General features: G+C 35.9%; 6 protein-coding genes across 18 annotated transcripts; 2 read left to right on the top strand and 4 right to left on the bottom strand.

Annotated features, from left to right (window-relative positions):
• Positions 276-2,843, top strand: LOC105164930 (ABC transporter F family member 4). 3 transcript variants are annotated; one of them, XM_020694872.1, is made up of 3 exons: positions 276-409; positions 1,069-1,151; positions 1,257-2,843. In XM_020694872.1, the coding sequence occupies exon 3, from the start codon at positions 1,283-1,285 to the stop codon at positions 2,687-2,689; it is 1,407 nt and encodes a 468-aa protein (XP_020550531.1). In that variant the 5' UTR covers positions 276-409; positions 1,069-1,151; positions 1,257-1,282; the 3' UTR covers positions 2,690-2,843. The 3 variants fall into 3 exon arrangements, with proteins under 3 accessions (XP_020550531.1, XP_011082064.1, XP_011082066.1); XM_011083762.2 differs by having other exon boundaries at positions 1,069-2,843; XM_011083764.2 differs by lacking the exon at positions 1,069-1,151 and having other exon boundaries at positions 290-409.
• LOC105164932 lies at positions 3,294-3,980 on the top strand. Its single transcript, XM_011083765.2, has one exon. It carries the CDS (start codon positions 3,532-3,534, stop codon positions 3,730-3,732), a length of 201 nt encoding a protein of 66 aa, XP_011082067.1. The 5' UTR covers positions 3,294-3,531; the 3' UTR covers positions 3,733-3,980.
• Positions 4,543-6,472, bottom strand: LOC105164933 (putative peptidyl-tRNA hydrolase PTRHD1). The gene is made up of 2 exons (XM_011083766.2): positions 6,079-6,472; positions 4,543-4,914 (listed from the first exon to the last, which is right to left on the bottom strand). The coding sequence occupies exons 1-2, from the start codon at positions 6,430-6,432 to the stop codon at positions 4,732-4,734; spliced, it is 537 nt and encodes a 178-aa protein (XP_011082068.1). The 5' UTR covers positions 6,433-6,472; the 3' UTR covers positions 4,543-4,731.
• LOC105164929 lies at positions 7,402-10,820 on the bottom strand. 7 transcript variants are annotated; one of them, XR_002287374.1, is made up of 3 exons: positions 10,697-10,809; positions 8,489-8,570; positions 7,402-8,409 (listed from the first exon to the last, which is right to left on the bottom strand). XR_002287374.1 is itself a non-coding variant. In XM_020695168.1 (3 exons), the coding sequence occupies exons 1-3, from the start codon at positions 10,754-10,756 to the stop codon at positions 7,857-7,859; spliced, it is 471 nt and encodes a 156-aa protein (XP_020550827.1). In that variant the 5' UTR covers positions 10,757-10,820; the 3' UTR covers positions 7,402-7,856. The 7 variants fall into 7 exon arrangements, 3 of the variants coding, with proteins under 3 accessions (XP_020550827.1, XP_011082062.1, XP_020550828.1); XR_848059.2 differs by lacking the exon at positions 10,697-10,809 and adding an exon at positions 8,759-10,687 and having other exon boundaries at positions 8,489-8,607; XR_848060.2 differs by lacking the exon at positions 10,697-10,809 and adding an exon at positions 8,759-10,687.
• LOC105164928 lies at positions 11,670-14,948 on the bottom strand. Of its 5 annotated transcripts, XM_020694288.1 has the most exons (5): positions 14,814-14,934; positions 13,548-13,649; positions 13,095-13,169; positions 12,600-12,915; positions 11,670-12,476 (listed from the first exon to the last, which is right to left on the bottom strand). In XM_020694288.1, exons 3-5 carry the CDS (start codon positions 13,142-13,144, stop codon positions 12,183-12,185), a joined length of 660 nt encoding a protein of 219 aa, XP_020549947.1. In that variant the 5' UTR covers positions 13,145-13,169; positions 13,548-13,649; positions 14,814-14,934; the 3' UTR covers positions 11,670-12,182. The 5 variants fall into 5 exon arrangements, 3 of the variants coding, with proteins under 3 accessions (XP_020549947.1, XP_011082061.1, XP_020549948.1); XR_002287187.1 differs by lacking the exon at positions 13,095-13,169 and having other exon boundaries at positions 14,814-14,937; XM_011083759.2 differs by lacking the exon at positions 14,814-14,934 and having other exon boundaries at positions 13,548-14,728.
• LOC105164927 lies at positions 17,646-18,641 on the bottom strand. Its single transcript, XM_011083758.2, has 2 exons — positions 18,291-18,641; positions 17,646-18,208 (listed from the first exon to the last, which is right to left on the bottom strand). The coding sequence occupies exons 1-2, from the start codon at positions 18,506-18,508 to the stop codon at positions 17,878-17,880; spliced, it is 549 nt and encodes a 182-aa protein (XP_011082060.1). The 5' UTR covers positions 18,509-18,641; the 3' UTR covers positions 17,646-17,877.

Genomic DNA, 20,036 nt, shown 5'->3' with positions numbered 1-20,036 from the left:
AGGAGATATTGATAATTTTTAAATAACAATGGAGTTTTTATAACTATGTCAGAATTTTTTTTAGAAGAGTTGGTTGTAATTTAACGAAATAATAATAATAATGATTATAATAAAAAAGAAGGAGAATGTGGGGGGCACGGCTATTTGGGTCTTGGGGCTGTGCACGATTTACGCAATTCATTCAACTACCGTTACATATTATGTCCAATTGCCCAACTGCCAAAACCCCTCTCCCTTCTTTTATTGCAAATTAACCGTCTTTCTTTTTTCTATATCTTTTCTCCTCATCTTCCTCAATCATTACAACATTCGCTTCTTTCTTTCCTTCTTTCTTTCTCCTGTTTCTTCAACATTCTATATATGAAGAATTAAGGTTTCAATTTCTCTTTGTTGTATATTATTCTACCAGGTACACAATAAACCTTATACTATTTATTGTCTTCTTCTTGTGTTTCTGCATATTCATATATATTCCCACATGTTTGTTAGAATATATAGCAACAATTTCCATCATTTTATGCTACTGAATGGCTGCCACCCGTTGTATGCAATGTGGAGGAAACAAGGAGAAAATAGATTCGTATTTTTCGTTGTTATTATGACGTAACATTGATTAAAAATGAACCCTCGATGGCTTGAATAATTATGTGTGGTGAGAACTATAAGTTGTCTGAATCTTTTATTATATAGAATATTCTCTTACATTTGTAGAGGGGATGAATTTTATTGTGTATACATAGTTTTCTGAAAACGGTGGGGGGATTTTACATTTTTGGGAAAAAATTCATTGTAAATCCCAAATAAAAGGGTACTGCAACAAAAAAATCATGTTGAAGTTGAAGTTAATTAACTATGAAAAATAATAACTTTTTGTAGACTATAATGATATAGTTCATTTGTTTTCTTGGCCGGCTATGAGTGAGTAGACTTGGATTATGCTCCAAAAAGTTGTGGTTTCCTCCACCTATTGAAAACGTTTGTCACGAAAGAAACAAGAGATGCGCTTTTACATTTTAAATACTATTAAAAAACACCAACCAATTAATGTCCTTTTGGTATTACATGCAGCTTTGTAAAACACGGCTTTTGGATATCTAATACTATCCCCCGCATCTCTATCTTATTTCTACTGAAGTTTGTCTAATATACAGGTAATTTGTTCATTGGATTTCACGGATTTTCTTCACACACACACACACAGACAGAGAGTTGCAATATCAGTGTGTTTATTGTGCGAGTATGTTTCCTGAATGCAGGTATTATTAACAACCGGCAGTTCCAGATGGCTGCAAGAGCAAGAGATACTGCTCCTGGAAAGGAGAAGAGGGGAACATCCCCTTCACATATCTCCAACACTGCAACCACACAGCGCAGGAGAAGTCCTAATCCTTCCAAGACCAACTCTCCGGCTCGAACCCACAACTCAACGTCTCCATCAGACAAACACATTCCAAATTATCTCAGGCCGACGGTGTCTTCAAGTCCTGATGTTTCCAAGTCACACGGCAAGAAACCGGTTTCCACTGCTGAAGCTGCCAACAAGCCTAATCTTGCAAGAAGAAGATCCTTTGACAAGCCTCCATCGCCCTCTCGCACGATGACCTCACGTATTTCGCCAAATCCCAGAGTCTCACGTGTTTCGCCAAATCCCACTCTTCGATCTTCCTCGTTTTCAGGGAAAAGTGTTACTCCGGTGAAAGGGGTTGCAGATAAGAGTTTGAGAACAGCAAAGGATGCTGGAAAACAGCCTTCCTTATATGCTAGAGCTGTCAATACTGTGAAGAAGAGCAGCACCGGTGGCATCAAGAAGCAAGACGGCAGAACTGCTGCTCCGATTACAAAGGACAAAGTCATTAGCCCTCCTCAGGAAGTCGAGAATCCCCATACACCTGATGTTCCAGAACCAGAAATGCAGTACCGGTATCAAGAAATGCCCCTTGCTGAAGCTGAAGAACAGACAGTTGAAACTGCAAGCAATTATGAAAAGGGAGCCAAGGATTCACTGCTGGAAGATCAAGAAGATGGTGCTAAAGACTCCCCGCTGGAAGATCAAGAACCAGTAGATTTCAAGCAAACGGAATATGAAAGCAGCGATGAGGATGCCAAGATTGTGACAGTTGAGTCTTCTACAATTCCGGAAAAGCAGGATGCAGAGGTTGTGATTGTCGAGTCTTATGCAATTCCAGGAGAGGAAGACGCCAACGTTGTGAAAGTTGAGTTTTCTGAAGTTCCAGAAAACCAGGATGCCCCTCTTGGTGTGATGATGGAAGAACCTGATGACGATTCAGACATCAAAGAAATAAGCAGCCCGCAACAAGAACTGAAAGAACAGGGTACCAACGAAATAAATAACATTAACAGCGATGAAAGTGTTGCAGGTGCTCCTAACGAGGACGTGGAAGAGGAGGAAAGAAAAGAAGAAGAAGAAGAAGAAGCAATGTTATCGAATGAGAATGAAGAAGTGGCCATTGGAAGTGAAGCTCACGAGCCTAAGGAAACAGAACTGAAAGAAATAGTGGTGGAAGTGAATCGTGAAGCAGAGAATGCAACACCAAAATCTCAAAAGAATTCGCCAGTTTCCAACGATGTGATCGAGGAGACAGCCAACAAGCTCCGTGAACAGAGGAAAAACAAGGTGAAAGCACTTGCCGGAGCCTTTGAAACTGTCATATCCTTGCAGGAGAAGTGATAGCATGTTTCATACTTCGTTTTCACAAATGTAAGAAAAGAAAGAAAAGACTTCTACTGATCATCCTAATCATGAATGACAACATTGTTGATACATTAATTCTCCTACAAACTTCAAAGAATATATGATATGGTAAATACATATGTTTGCTTCACTTAATTTGCCTTCTTCCTTATGTGTATCACCTTTCTAGTTTTCTATACAAAGGTACGTCTAGATTTTGTACTCAAATCAGGTTTGGCGGGACTCGAACCTATTATATAATAAGTACGATACACTTGCTAATTCAAAGAAAATAATCGATCGAACGATTCATTTGGTTCGATTGAACCCAATTTTAGTGATAATTTTCCCATTTAAACGGAGAATCTCCTACACTTTCGTATGGCATGTTAAATTTCTATTCGCCTATTTAATGTGATCTAATTAAAAAATTTTGACTAAATTGTCTTTTATTGAACATAAAATATGAATAAAGCGCCTGGTCACAACAAAGAATCAGCTGCACGCGTAGTCGAACAAAAAGAAACGTCGACGCGCGTTTAAGACAATATATACCTGAGACCTTCCTGCAGATTTCCTCGACCGACAATCAGTTCCTTCATCTCTCCGTACTCAGAATCTTCTTCTTGAAAACCTCAATATCACAAGGGCATCAATTTCTCTCTCTCTCTTTTCTAGCTTAATCCAGAAGCAGAAACTCTCCCTTCCCCATTCCTTTATATACCCACACGTCCTCCACAAAATCTACAGAGACTTGATCCTATCAGCTAAGAGAAACTCAGCAAGACAAATCAAACCCTTAAAAAGCTCCAACCGTTTCCAATTTATTGACGGAAAAGATGTGTTTGGTGTTCGTATGCGACGAAGATGAGAGGGTGATCGGGAGGCAGCAGGCGCCGGGGGCGTGCCCCTACTGCGGCGGCATGATCCAGGCCCTGGACGTGCAGAGTAACTGGAGGTTCTGCTTTGTGCCGCTGTATTTCAAGACGAAGCGCAGATTCTATTGCACCGTCTGCTCCAGGCGTTTGGTCGTCCAATAACAACTCCTCCTACCGCCCAGCGGATTCTTGAATTCGAGGAGTTACCGTCTCGGATTTGCTGATCAATACTTCTATTTCTCTTCCTTTTTTTTTTTAGTTTTAATTTTTGGGGTTTTCTGTTAGGTTTGTGTAATTATACTTGGTCTGGCTTAGGATGTAGGATGCGTAGTATTTGTGTATATATTGTACGGATGATGAAATTAGTAACTGGTTTATATTGGATATATTGAGTCACATAATTGATTGAACTGATTATGATCCTCCATAGGGCTAAACATGATTCGAATTGAGTCCATACATAAATATTCAAGCTTGTTTGAACTAATATAAAAAATAAAAAATCATATTTAAATTTGATTTGATATAACTCTAATCGAGCTCCAAACTCAAGTAATTTGATATTTTTTAAATTTGTTTTACTATTTTTTGCTAATCGAATCGAGTCGAGCTTATAACATAAAAGATTTTGTTTAAGTTTGATTTCCTAATTTTACTAAATCGAATTTAAACGAATTTTTATCCACTGATTTCAATCAAATATCAAGCGATTCGATTTACTTTTCATCCATGCTCCTGGTATTGGCCTCTGTTTGACTTTCCCTTCTCAAAAGGAATGGGCAAGTTTGGTAATTACATTCTTCTGTTTCCACAATTGTTTTCGTGATCAACTGGAAATATTACTAAAATTAAAATATTGCAAGTTCCACATAGGTAGTAAGCGTTCAGCAGCAGCAGCAGCCCTTTTGGTTTTAAGCAAATAGATTCACGAGTTGCAATCAATCGATGCAAATATGTAATCTTCATACATGATTTTCTGTGTGGTAATTCACTGAATAAAGACAGGCGGAACAAATGGCTGTAGCATCTTATCTTAATCATAAACAATCTCTTTTCAAGCCAATGTTTGTGGGATTTGTGTGGATGTATGTCTAACTGAAAGCCGAAAGGACGAAAATTGCATAAAAATAGTTTGTTAAAAAAGTATGAAATGTATGTTCATCACTTACAGAGTTTAAGCTTTTTGAAAAATGACGATACAGAGGATTTCGGGTATGGTTTTGTGGCGAGGCATGTGGGAATGTTCTCAGGCTGTTCAATCCACAGCTTATGAGCAATGCTGCTCGCTTTTAGCTTATCTGCCAAGTTTAGTATCTGAGCTTCACCCTTTACTTCAAGGGTAACCTGCATTTTTGTGGAAACAGAAGTTGTTACGAGACTGATCATACTGGATAGCATAGATGTTGGTATAAAAAAAGCACTAAGATCGCCTCCAAACATCAGTTAATCAAGCTCCATTGCACGAGAATAGCTTCAGATTTACATGGCAACACAATTAGCAAAAATGACATCTCATGTATATGTGTGTGGCTGTGTGTTGATCAAAATCATCATGATTGTATCCAGTTTCTTTCGATTTAGAACAGTCATAGTACTGGAATATTCAAGCTAACACACTGAATATACCTACATTTCTGCATACGAAATTGATGCAACAATGCTGAGTGTCATGCTAATGATCTATTCTCAGACAATCAGACCATGTGAAAAAATTGTGATCCGATATGAAGAACAAATTATGTATTCCATCAAAAAGAGATCTGTGATTGCCCGACATTTGTTTTTCAAGATCAAAACTTATTGTACATTGCTATGTTACATGCATATGTTTTATTGAATCTGTATTTACATATTTTTGTGCCTAAGGTTCACGAATAATGCAAAACTCTGTCATGGGCAGCACATGTGCAAACATACAAGAGAACACATCTTCGACAAACCACCACTATTTCTTGGAAACAAGAGAAAAGTGGACAAATCTGGTGAAATACCGGAGCAATCAAGTAACCAGGATTTACCCATAGCAACCGCCAGAACAAATGACTGGGACTTATAGCTTTACCTCAGCTAACTAACGCAGAGAAAGAATTTCCTTTCAGCAAACAAGACTCATGGCCTCCCAGAAGAAAGACAATTCTGTAAGTTTAAGACTCCATTGTGTTTTAACTGTTTCTTAGCAATTTGAATCAGGCAACTCAATAAGTCAATGTATCTCAAGTTTACGTGGATGTGTTCACTCATCATTAATCAATCACCTTTCACCCACATAATTCAAGCTCTCCAGGTAAATTGCAACCAACTCTGATTCATCTCCTTGTTGCTCCACAAACTTTGAATTAGAAACTTACTAAATAATGCAATGTATGTGTATTCTCCAAACGAAAAGAGTTCCTTTTTCCTCTAGAAAATAATCTAACAAGAACTTGCACACACACAAATTAATACGACGGTAAAACTAAAACTTGAATTTAAAGAGGTGAAAAGAAATTGGGATTAGAAATTACTAGCCTTGTGCATCGAATCAAGATTGGGAGGGGAGCAGTAGAGGAGAGTATCCGGATCATCCTTGTGGAGCCAAATTGCGGCGACGGAGGCATGGCAGCCCTGTGTTACCACGCTCCCCAACGGCCAAGTATCGATTAAGTCCCTCCGCAGCACCACGTACTGTACCACCGTGTCCGCCGCCGAGCTCTCGGTGCCTTGGGCGAGATTGGCGGAGTCCGGGGTTGCGTTTGCGGCGGATGACGATTCCATTCGGGCGGCGGTTCGTAGAAAGATGGTGGCGCGTGGGGTGATTCTAGCGGCCCGGCTCTCCAAATGCGGTTTTAATAGAGGACAACGGGGCATGAGCATAGAAGCCATTGACAGTCTTCGGAATAAGGTTATAGAAGTAAGGGCTTGTTTGGCAACCCTCTCGGAAAATAAAATGAGAAATTGAAAAATTGAAAAGATAAAAATAAAAATTGCAATTGGTCAGAAAGTTAGAACACGACTGTATATAATATATTCTTTTATTATATATTTTCAATTTATCATAAAAATTAATATATACAACATGAAAAGTATCAAAATGTGTTCCAATTCTGCATCAAATATTCCACCGAATAATATTTTAGAGTGCCTTTTACATTATAAATAACTCACAAAGCTGCAGGGTCATATATTTTTGTGCTGTCCAAATGTGGCTATATATTGGCATGTTGTAATAGATCTATCTTTTTCTGGGTTTTTAGTACAAAAAATTGAGTAGCCCTAAGTTCAATGATCATTACGGGAGCATATTTTTGGAATTATTGGAGGCTGATATTGACGAGAAAATTGAATTTACATGTATTTAATTGAAATTAGTTCGTTTTTATTAGTTGAACTTTAAATTAAAAAAATTTTATTGCTCGTTAATAGTAGGTGGACCTACTTTTGTATCAGTAGATATTAATACCCCAATTATGGCATTCGAAATCAAAATATCAAAAAGTAGGTTAATTCAATTCATCAGATGTCATATTCAGCTAACTTTGTAATAAATTCTGATTTTATCATTTAAAAAAGAAAAAGAAAAAGACTTTATACCGATTGTAAACTACTGTCTGAAATGTATATTTAACTGAAAAATTATCTGTGGAAATTTACACATTGGTCATAGAATTCTCAATCCCTTCGATTTGTTTTAACAATGTTCATATGCAGAGACTAAAAAGATGGGTAAGTTACAGAATTTAATGCTATTACTCATCAAAATTTATTGTTAGATGGATTTTTGTTAATGATTGCCAAAGCTGACATTCTTACATTTAAAGCAAACAAAAAGATTGTAGGTAAATACACCTAATATTTTTGTTATTTGTAGTGTAAAAGAGTAATATCTAAAACCAACACAAACTCTTACATTGCTCTTGTTTCATTGTACAGAACTAGATACATTTTACAACCCAAAATCTGACTGGACAAGACTCCATATCAAGGCAGTAAGATAGGGTAAATCCGTGGGATATTGTACGGTTTTTCTCCAGAACTCGAAATTCTGGAATAGCAACCTGAGGTATAAGAGGTGGATGGAAATGAGACGAATCCTTTTCACATCTTCCTCCTAGTAATTTGGAACTCTTGGTTGCATCGTACAAGATGAATCTGCATCTTCTTATTCTCATCATGGACATGCCCCTTTAGCATCCTCTATTCGTTCATTTTAGTAGAGGGAAAGGATGGGCGTGGAAGATGCGTTCCTGACAATATTGCTGCCACCACGTAATGAAGGTCTCTTGTTTGTGTTCCATTCGAGTGGCAGCTCAGTCTCCATGTGACGTTGGCAGTGTTCTCCTTCTGCCTTTAAGTTGCAACACAATGACAACATCATTGGCAACATGACGTTGGCAGTGTTCTCCTTTTGCCTTTGGGCTGCAACAGGACGGCAATGTGACGTTGGAAGTCTTCCCCTTCTTCCCCAAGTCCTTAGCATCTCCCGGCCATTTTACGGCCGGGCCACCGGATGTTTTTTCCAATTGTAACCGCTGCTTAGGACACATCAAAGAAAGAGGGAATTCACATTGGTGTTGGACATAATAACATCAGTTGAAAGAACCTTAAAACTTTTTCATCAACATGTGTTAATCATAGATGTTGGGTGTATATTAAGGCAGTTCTACAAAGACTTACAGGACATGGGATCCATCGCAGATCAATGCACCTAAACATGGTTTCTTGTTTGTGTTCCAATTGTGTGACAGAATCAATCTCCACTTCTTGTTTGGAGCATGTTACGGTGTCTCCATTTTTTCCATGCCCCCCAACAATCCATCTTCCGTCAGGTTCACAAATGATTTTGATTTCCATCTTCTGCCCCTGCAAACAAGGAAATTCAAGTAACATTAGTATTAGAAAAGATCACATTGTATTAAACCTCTGATAAGTTAACTGGTACCAAGAAATTAATTTGTCAGCAACTTCTTTCTTCTTCTTTTGTGTGTGTGTGTGTGTGGATTGTGGGGGAATGCTTGGCAGATCTGGAAGTTTACAGATCACTGAATTAGAGGTAAAACCCTCCATAAAATGAGCCAAAAACAGATCGGTAAATCAGGAACCTCATATAAAACTATGCCCTCAAACATAAAAGAAATAGGAAATGAAGAAAACTTCAATTCATCAGAAAGAAAGCCCCATTCGAAAAATAGAAAACCCCTGAAGTACTTACTTCACAATGAAACATAAACAATCAAGAAATCAATAATGGGTTTCTGCTGCGAACCTGCAAAAACCTTCACTAAACATAATCAAACTAAAACTTTCCTCAAAGGAAAATTACTAGCAGAAATTGAAAGCAAATTTCTGTATTGTGATAACTCTGATGTGCGAGTATAAAGGGCAGGAAGGGGCGTATTTATAGGCATCTGCAACATGACAGCTGGTTAATTCGTCGCATGCAGTCCACAAAATGCGTGACACGTACCTCAGCTATGCGTCATGACTACATCATGAATGACGCAAAATTAGGACAACTGGTCTAGAAAGCCTCGATGGTATCGAGCCCACTTCGATAGTATCGAATATAGATGACTACAAAATAAAGCCATCTATTGTGCCGAAGAACAGATAGACACCAACACATCCACAACAATCCATACATTCATAATGCAAGACGCGTGCACACCAACTAAAAGCTACATAGGCGCCTCGGCTACATTTTCACCTGTAAAATGACTATCCTACCCATTGGGCCTCTCCGTTGATTCTCCTAAATACAACAGTCCACTTAATTTAAACATATGTAAGCAAAAGCATCAGTGCAGTGTCAACAATCTTTCTTTACTGGCATAAATTAGCTCGAGGATATGGTTATGAACTTTTACTTCAAGGATATAGATTAGCCATTCGCAAGACACAAGCATCAAAGAAGATTATAGAGGGAAAGAATATTTCCAATAACATGTGAGCAAGGCACCTAATCTACATATTGACAAACAATTAAATTGCAACTTTAAATAAAATTTTCTCACATATAGAAAAACTGGTAGACATGTTATATTACATAAATCTGTCGTACAATTTAGCAGGTGTTGGAAGCATGAAATAGGAAATTAGAGGGCTATCAGGATGCTACTCTTCAAGTATCAGCGATATGGACGCAGGACGGGAATATCATTTTTAGTGTATGCATATTTTACGTGAAGATAGCTGATTGCATCTAGAACTATAATGTCCCACTTCTACCCAATCATTTGGTGTCCATTCTTAAAATCATGGAAATTGTTACAGGCATAATATCAAACAACCCCTCCCCACAATAAATAGAAGATAGAAACGCGATTTGGATCATTAACTATGGAATTCTGATTTACAGGTCCAAAGGCATCTACATGTGGTAACTAACATATACTGCCTAATCAAAATGATACAGCTCTGCACCATTAAGAGACCTCAAGTAGCATTCGACAGCCAAATAAGTTAAGTTATTGAAGAAAGTTTTGCAAGAACATAGACATGTTAAGAAGTAAAGGAAACACAGAATTTACTTAAATAAGACCCCGTCCGATTAAAATATTTGTTAGCAGATTCAACACAATACTGATTTAAGTCCCTTCCATAAATTCTATAGAAAAGAATCAGCTACTAGTGATAATAAGTTCCGTTCCACTTCAGTGCACACATTCTTAAAATTGTTAATTTGTCACCTTTCACCATCAAAATCAATCAGTTCTAATCAGGAATTAACCAGCTATATCCAATAAAGACATGTAAATTTTATTGAACCACTTATTAAACCCACCAAGATTTTGAAGCTCACATAATCAGCTAAATCGAGCAAGTTTATTGTTTCACTGAATACGTTCAATTGGAATGTCTGTAAACAACGTCATGAGATGCGAATTTTCCAAGAAAATGAATTTTCTCCTCAAACATAAACAACAAGAACAAGAAACTAAGCACAACATACTCACTTCAACTTAAAATTAAACCAAGTTCGTTCAGCGTAAAAGAAAAAATCAAAACGAACAGGCAGCTCAAAAATTCGAAATAGCAGAAATCGATTATGACGCATGGATATTATATGATATAATGCTTGCCAGCAGCGATGAACTAAAATCTCGCCCTAGCACCGCCGACTGCCACCACCGTTTCTATGCCAACTCACCATAAATCGAAGGATGCCGGAGTTGACTGCGGTGGCGCTACAGGACGACAAGGGCTCCATTTTTGCTCGGGAAAAGCTTCCCGCTACTGTGTTGATTACATTATTTTTCACTACTTTATATCTAACTTTTATTACTTTTAAATAATGGAGCGCTAATTTATAGTATAATAATTGAGTACTAATTTTCTAGGCACTTTTTTTTTTATGTATTTTTTTTATTATCGAATCAGTATCTTCTTTTATTAATATTTTCTTACAAATTTCATATTGATATTAACTTATTATTTTGTGTATATTTAAACAAAATTATCTATAAAAATTTGAATAATAAAACAAATATTTAATGTTTTTATTTCAATAATTTTAAAGAACTTGGCAGCGTATGGAGGGAGCATTAATCTATAATTTGTAATTTATTTTTACTAATTTTTTATAAAAAAAAACTCTCTATATTCATAATAAAAGTTATTAACACCACTATATCAATTTTTTAAAAAATAAATCTATAATTGTTTTTTTAAACAAAAGTGATTGTTATTTTAACACCATTATACTAATTTTTTTATTTTGTATCGATAATACTTTATATTAGTTTTCTTTTATTTTTCTTTTAAAATGTGATGTGTTAAGTTATATATTTTATGTTTATTTATAATGTATTTAAAACGTAAACGATTATTTATTTATGTAAAAATGGCGTGGCACGACAATTAGTCTTATACAGAAAAGAGACACTATAAATGCTAAGTGATGATTTTGACCTTTGCACCAATTTTATATTATCCAAAAAATATCCTTAAACTAATTTATTCAGTTTTTAAATTTGATAACTGTTCAATTAATATATTTATAATATATTTAAAAATAAAAAATTATTTATTATATCTACACATAACCGGCGAGCCATGAGGGCTTAGCTACTATAAAGAGGCACAACTGGAAAGAAAGACCAAAAAAAGATTGAATTCCTGAATTTAGGTTTACAACACTTCTTTTTATTACTAAAACGATGTCATGCTTTTCATTAAAAAGCTTGGGAACAAAGAATAAAATACAATTCTGGAATAGCAACCTAAGTAATAAGACAGGGATGAAAATGATTCTAAAATAAACCACATTCTATAAATCTTCATCCTATGAACAACTTGTCTTCTCTTCTGTCCAACAACAGTAAGTAAGCTATGCCACCGCCCAGTTTTAGCAAAGATGTTATCAAGAAAAAGCTTTTTCTCTACACATCCTTCCTTTGCCAAAACATGTGGCAACATCAAGATGCAGACAAACAAGAGAGCTGCAGCGGGTTATTTTGCCCGCTGCCTCTCCCATATGATCATCTTGATTACTCTCTCCGGTGGAGGAGAGCATCACGACTCGATGCCATTCCCTTGCCGTGCGTCGCCGGACCCATTCATTCCGCTGCCAGACGCCGCCTGAAATGAGGTTTGCTCACCTCATCGGCAGGGATGGTTCGAGTGAAGTGAAGCAGTCAAGAGTGCTTCGGCAGAGGGTTTGGTTTGCCACAATCTGCCAACCTGACTGCCTTGACTGCTACATAAAGTATTCCGGAAAAGAGAATCAAGATCGTGCACGATTCCTTCCCATTCTGGTCCCCGGCATTGTCCTCGCCGGAGATTCGCAGCCACCCATGATAGGTCGCCTGAGACATTGTGGTGATAGTGCAGTGGCTCGTTAGTTGACTGTCCAATTGACGAATTCTGGGCATGGAGATCCCCAATCTTCGTGCTAACAATCTCTTTCTCTTTCTTCCTGCCAGAAGAAACTGGTATAAGAGGAGGTTAGACTCTTGTGCATCTCCACTTATAATTCATTCAACAAAACGAAAAAAGAGATAAAACAATACGAGAAAAGGCCTAAGACCACGTATTTAGTAAGGTAAAAACACCTTAATCTTTGAAACTCTCTTGTCCTCTGGTTTGTGAGAAGATTCATTCTCCTTCAATATGTTTGTTTCTGCCCCTGTTGCTGATCTGCTCGTGATCAGCAACGGCAAGGATGGCATGGAAATTAGGTGAGCAACACCAGAGCCGCCATACGGTGCTGCTGATTTCTTGCTCGTGTTCCATATGTGGGATAGAATGAACCTCTGCAACTTGTTCACAGCATACTCCCCTTTATCCAGTTTCAGTTCCCTGGGCCCTTTCTCAGCCAAATACCAAATTGATTTTGATTTTCCATCATACGACTTCGACAGTTCCCGCCTGAAAAACAAGAAAATTCAAGTAACACTAGGAATCTTACACCCAAGACAGAACAAGCAATTAAGAAATTGGCAATCCATCAGAAAGAAACTGCCATGAAGACACAAACCCAAGGACAAGATGTATATATATTTACTATTAAAACATCAAGAAAAGACCAAAGCAGTTTGGTTCCGAACCTATAAACACGCAAACCAAACATAAGTACCAGTGATCCAGAACTTGCCATTTGCAATCACAAATATGAATAAAACCTGATAAAGAAACAGAGTATTAAACAGAAAACAAAAGAATTCACTCAATTTGGATCACTCCCTTTGTTCAATGCATGAGGGGAAGGAGGGGAGGTCCGTATTTATAGGCATCAAAAGCAAGACAGGTGGTAAATCTCTCACATGCATTACACAAACGCTTGACGCGTACCCCAACGACGTGTCACGTATAGATACTGCATGTTGCAAAATCAAGACAAGTAGCCAAACCAGCTCAAATGCTGTACAGTACAGATGCCCGCTAAATCGTGTTTTGGTGACTTAGGTGATAAAAGACGTGCTTTGAGCCATCATTTATTTATTTTTTTTAAAAAAAAAGATCCAAATAAGCTATGCATTCAACAGCATATATATGCTTACCAAATGCGAATTGCTTTTTAGTATGGTAAGCAGCTCTAATGTCTACTGGTACCCTTGTTGATTATTCCTGCTAAGGTACCTAATCAAACCTTCAACGCCTCTCTGCATCATTCACATTTCATAATAGTTACTGACACCTAAACATGAATACCTTGTCAACAGCAAAAATTCAACTTGATTGAAACACGTAAAGAAAAATCATCAGATTCATGGCATTTCTTTAGCTAATTTGCAATCGCAACAAATATATCAAAAGCCGAGGTTAAAGTGAACTCATGAAACATCCTGATACGGCGATTGATTTTGCTGCAAAATTTACATCGTGCACTCCGTATCATAGTCTACTTTTTTATGAGAAGAAATTATCATCATGTTAATTAATGTGTTCGTGGTGTGCAGAAAGTAATAACTGGAGTGCAAATATCACCATCCTTATAATATCGCATGAGCATACGGGTCTAAGACACTATACGTCATTTATTGGTTAATATTACACTTTCATAGCACAGTCACCTGAGCAAGTCATAAAAGGAATAAACTCTTAAGTCACCTTCAACAAAATACATTATATATTTCTCCAACATCAGTTTATTTTAAAAGATGCTGACACCATCAAATATTTTCGGTCTCATTTCCTGTCAAAAAAGTTTAATATTCATGCTTAAAGATCACGAAAAGTGACATATGCTGGAAAATTAAATAGCATATCAATATTAATGAGTCCAAAATTCTTGCGCAGACTCAGAGTGATCAAACTCATGGCTAATCACATCTTGAAACGGATTTTTCACGGATATCATCATTAGTGATAAATCCAAACCAAATATGGTCAGTTTGAGATATACTGGCAGTCTACAATTGTCTATTTCCCTTCAACTACTTAGAGATCCCATCAGCATTTACTCCCTATTCCACACCTTCTGGACTGAATTCATTGTTGAGCTCAAACTAAGAACTTATCTACTATTTTCGGTATAATATATTTCTGAAAAATGAAATGTGATGTGAATCTCCTTACCAGGTAGAAATTGATACCCTTTCCATCTCAAACTTAAATAAATTATGCACCACAATGGAGTAATAAGCCAAACCAAGTAACTGAACTATAAACGCCTAAAACAGAATTAACATTTTCATAATAGAACTAGCATTAGCAAACTAATACAAGGCAAAAAAAAAAAAACGGAAAATTGAGCAGACGAGAAACAAATGACTAGCCTCATATGAGGAACCAACACCGGAGGGAGATAATTAGCGCCACCGTACCCATCGCGCGCTCTCCGACTCTCGGAGGACGTCGGTGGAGTCTGGAACGGAGCTTGCGGCGTATGACGACGGCAGAAATTCAATTAAATATCACTCCTGAAAATTAAACAAAATCTTACTTATTATGTTTTTTTGACTTTTATGTCCAAGTGAGCGGTTTGGTCGTTCTTTGTAATTCAAGAACAATATAGTCATAATGCACCTCATCGTTCATGTGGCCACTTGAGATAAATATGGGCTTCTGATAATTTATTCGGCCCTTCACACAAAAAATGTCGGGCTTTGTTTACCTGATTTGGGCCTGATCCATTAGGCCCAATAAGTTTGAATACAATTAACAGTATATTGGGCCGAATAAGTTAGAATATCCAAGTTTATGGATGGCAAACTCAGCCTAAATTGATAACTACAGTTGGTACAAGGCAAGTGAGACCAAACGTGAACCAAGTATACGATAAGTGCAACATATTTAGAATATAATTAGTGTATAATTTAAAAAATAATTAATTATATGACAATTGTATCACACTTATTTCGTAATTAGTCTAGCTCATTTAAATTTAATTTAGATAATAATGTTTTATAAACTCAATATCAAAATGAGTTCAGCTCAGGACGGGATTGAACCAATAAATAAAAGGGTTGGGTTGGCGTAGATCGGCTTGGGATCAGGCTGGTCCTGGGCTGGGCCTACTCGGCCATTTTTTATAATAAAAATAATTTATGTTATATAAGTTTCATTTTATTATCCTAAACTAATTATTGTAGTAGTTTTTTTATACTTTAAAACTCCAAAAATTATAATCTTTATTGTTCTACTTCTAAATTTTTAGTACTTTAATTCATTTATATTCTTTATTTATTTTTTTCAAAATTCATTCTTGTAAGCTTATTTGTCAAATTATTTAAGCTCATTATATAATCTTAACTATTATTTTTCCTAGATACTATTTTTTGTTTGATTCAATTTATTATTTATTTTATTTCATAATAGAACAATAAATTTTAAGTAATTATGTGAAAGAAAATCTCTATTTCATAAAAGTATAAAAACAAAATAGGCATATCCTGACAAGTTCATAGGTTGGGCTTGATTTATAAATGAACCCAATTGGGGCTCATTTAAAGGCCTAGGACCATTTCAGGATCGATTATGAACAGTAGTGAGTTACATCTGCGCCGATCTTTTCCGAGTTGATCCGTGCCGACATGGCCCACTATGTACCTTGAGCTCAAAAATTAAATTCGTTTTTCATTTAACATATTCACATCATATATAACACATATTCCAAATTAATATAAATAGTATTAAGTTTATTTACTAATTTTTAAAATAATTTCAAAATAAAAACTTGACACATTTAGTCCTATACTTCACAAAATTTTTAAAATGATCCCAAAATTAAAAAAATTGACACATTTAGTTCTATCTTACTTCAAGAGTGGCCAAATAAGGCTTAGCTGATCGTATTACTTAGAGTCAACCTTCTGCCTTTTCGCTCCGCACCCCTCACTGGGCATTAGCAGTATGACTGTACAAAGAGTCTAGAGCAGACAGAAGCTCGGTGTGGTATTCATTCTCCAAGGAGAATCAAAATTCTTTCTTGAAAATGCTTTACGTGATTTTCAAAATGATCCCAAAATTATAAAGACTCGACACATTAATCCTTTATTTATAGAATATATAGGTCTAAAAGTTTGAGTTTTTTCAATTTTAATACCATGTCACAACATTTCATCAAATCGAGGACTAAATGTCGAGTTTTCTCAATTTTGAGACAATTTTAAAAATTTCATAAAATAGAGGACAAAAAATATTATTTTGTCATTGATATATGATACAAGGAAAACCATATTTGGAACAGTTTGTATATATGATGTTATTAGTATATTCATCTATACGATCGTAGAGTAAGCACTACAATCAGCAAAATGTGAATTATCTGAAATCCCTCGATTATATTTATTTCTCTTACAAATAATAATGTATTTTCTATTAATTAATTTAATATTCACATATATTTAAAATTAATTCATTTTAATGAATATAATAAAATTTTAATTATATAAATATCGAGTGTGCTTAAATTAACAGTACAGTACGTAACAAATTCCATAGTACATTAATTTTGTATGATAATAACTTTGGTTTTTTGATATGCAACAATTTCGTAGAAGATACTCTCATCTCTCATCAGAAGACATGTTTCTTGATTTGATCAACATTATAAATATGATTACTACACAGTCCAAAATGCATCTGTTTAAGGCAATCTGGATATATCACACCTTGTCACGTCCACGACATTAATAATTGCATTCTAACAAATGAAGAAAGATGGATTACCAAAGTACTGTACTAGTACAAGGACAATTTTAATTTAAATCGAGTTTGGTTAAATTTAAATTAATTATATAATAAATAGAATATCTTTGTTGTAAGAATTGTGTATAATTTCAGAAAAATAATTAATATTCACGTGTCAATTACATATGCTACATGATTGTTTTGTTCGGACATATCTGATTTGGGTAAGAATTTTACTTATATGACATTAATATTGAAAAAAAATTGTATTTTTGGTCTCGTATGTTAGAATTTTTTACAATTTAGTCTCATATACTACGATTTTCTCACATTGCATTACATAATTTGAAATTTTTCTCAATTTTAATTTTTATGTGTATGTTTCGTCAAATAATTAACTGAGCCGTTAGAATATGATGCAATATTAAAAGATGATAATAAATTAGACTAAATTAAAAGAAAAGCGTAAACATATGGGATAAAAAATACGAATTTTTCTAAATATTAGTTACATCTATCTTCATTAATCAAACAACAGTTGGTCAGTACATCTAATGGTGATTGGTAGCTCGTCTGAAATGCACAACAATTATGTCTAAAACAGTTAACGATGAATTGCAAAGCTACCTTAACATAAACAATCAAAGAATTTTCACTCTCTCCTATATATATGTATATGTACAACAATAATTGTGTCTGAAAATTAACTTGGGATGAGAATGAAGAGGGTGATGATAAGTTGAGAGTTGATGATCACTAGCCATAATTTTCTTGATTCTCACTATCACTGCTCTTTTTCTTCCCCTCCTCCTCCTCCTCATCCTCTTCGTTCTTGGGATGGTGATGAAGAGTGGGCAAAAGGGGCATCGACGATGTGTGAGTCATGGTGGAACTGCTGCTGCTGCCGCCGTCGTCGCCGCCGCCAGGGTGAAAGGGTTTATCGCGGTATTCGTGGGCAAGAAGCAGTCTGCGGCGCTTGTTCACGGCGTGCTCTCTCTTCCCCAGGTCTTTGGCATTGTCCAGGGATAATTCGCTCAGGTTGCCAAAGGTTTTCGACCTCCCATCGTAGTGGCTCGACAGCCCCCTCCTGTAAAATTTAATTCAAATTTTTTTAAAAAAATAATATTAATCTGAAATCATGAAAATCAAGAGGCGGGTACAAGACTCACTTCATCGGAAGGGCTGCTTCCAGTGAAGCCAAGCAGTCGAGGGTGCTGCGGCGGGTGGTGGTGTTGTCAACCTCCTCCGCCGCCGGTTCACCTTCTTGATCATCAGTAGTCTCTTCATCACTCGTGTCAACATTCTCCGCCACCATCTTGCCCTTTTCTCCCCCGGCATTGTCCTCGCCGGACCCATTCAAGCCACCGCAGGACTCCGGCTCAGACATTGTCTTGACTCGAAAAAAATTGTGGGCTGATTACTCTCTCTTCTCGAAAGTTGGTAGCTACAAAGCTTGATCACTCCAACTCACTTTCTTGGTTTCTTGATGCAAGAATGGGAAGAGCGGACTCCTATTTATTGCCATGGGGGGGGGGGGGGGGGGGGGGGGGGTACGTATGTTAATGGATATGGATGAGAATGAGAAGCCAAAATGTAGCTGAGGAAATTCTGGTGGCTAATTTGCAAACCATCTACTCTTCCAACATTTCTGCTACTAATGAGAGAATGCACATTCTAATTCTTGAAAATCATCTCAAAATCTATGGGCACACATCTCAGTGTGTGTGTTTGATGAAATGTGTATGAATGAAAATGAGGTTATTTTTGGGGTAGAAAAAGATGGTTTGATTTTTGAGTGAAATGAAGTTTAAAGGGGAAGAAGAGGAAGAGGTAACGGACGGAGAAACGGCGAAGATAACGGAATGGGAGTGACGGAGGCGGTTTGACACGTATATTTTTAGATCGGTTGGTTTTGTCATTTTACTACCATTTCAATTTCCTTTTTTCTTTTTGTCTTGCCTTTCTTTGCTATCACCACCCACTCTTTTTTCTTTTCTTTATTATAAAGAATAAATAAAAAATAATAAAATTTTGAGCATTTATTGTATTTTTAATGAGGAAATGTGAAGTATTGGATTCATTTACAATACTCAACCAATTATATCATTCTCTTTTTAAAATCGTATCCAACGTATTCTACAAAACTTAAAGTGTGAAACCAAAAAAAATAATCGAGCAACAGTCGGATGACGGCGAGATTCAAATTTGAATTCGCAGTTGCCAGACGTTTAGTAGCCGTTGCGCTTAGCGTAATCTTATCTCCTTGACTTTCTTACCCTTCTCCGATATATTTTTTGCTATTTTAATCCCAAATTACTATAATGATTATCAAAAGTAAATTCATCTTCGATTCTTTTTACAGGGTACTATATCTTTTTACAGGATACTATCTGCATAGCAATTATTATTATCTCAATTAATTGCAATCTCAAATTTCTCAAAAACCTTTTTATATACCATTTTGTGTTTACAATTGAGAAAATATAAAAATAATACCATAATGCAATTTAAAAATGTAATTGAACTCATTTTTCATCCCATATGATTTCCAAAAGATATGACATGTCATAATCCTAAAATAATTATACAATGAAATTTTGGAACGATTGTACAATTAAAACTTATGAGACAACTAATATAAAAATTATAAAAGACAGATGGAATATTCTAATTAATTAATACTCCACATATATAAGAATAAAGGTCTGGATTTGTGCATTTAATGTTTATAAGAGAGTTCATCCAAATACTATATAACCTAAATGCAATAAGAAATTAAGAATAATAGTACTTTGATAGCTAATAAAATATTAGAATAAATTATAATAAGCTCTGCTCCCTAAAATAAACTTATCTGTAATTTTTGTGATATTTAATGAAATTATGTAATTCTTGAATGGCAGCTTGAAATTGTC

This window comes from Sesamum indicum, linkage group LG6 (genome assembly GCF_000512975.1).
Source record: "Sesamum indicum cultivar Zhongzhi No. 13 linkage group LG6, S_indicum_v1.0, whole genome shotgun sequence".
In the NCBI taxonomy this organism is placed as follows: domain Eukaryota; kingdom Viridiplantae; phylum Streptophyta; class Magnoliopsida; order Lamiales; family Pedaliaceae; genus Sesamum; species Sesamum indicum.
Note: the sequence above shows the minus strand (reverse complement) of the source record. Positions and strands in the feature narration are given on the sequence as shown.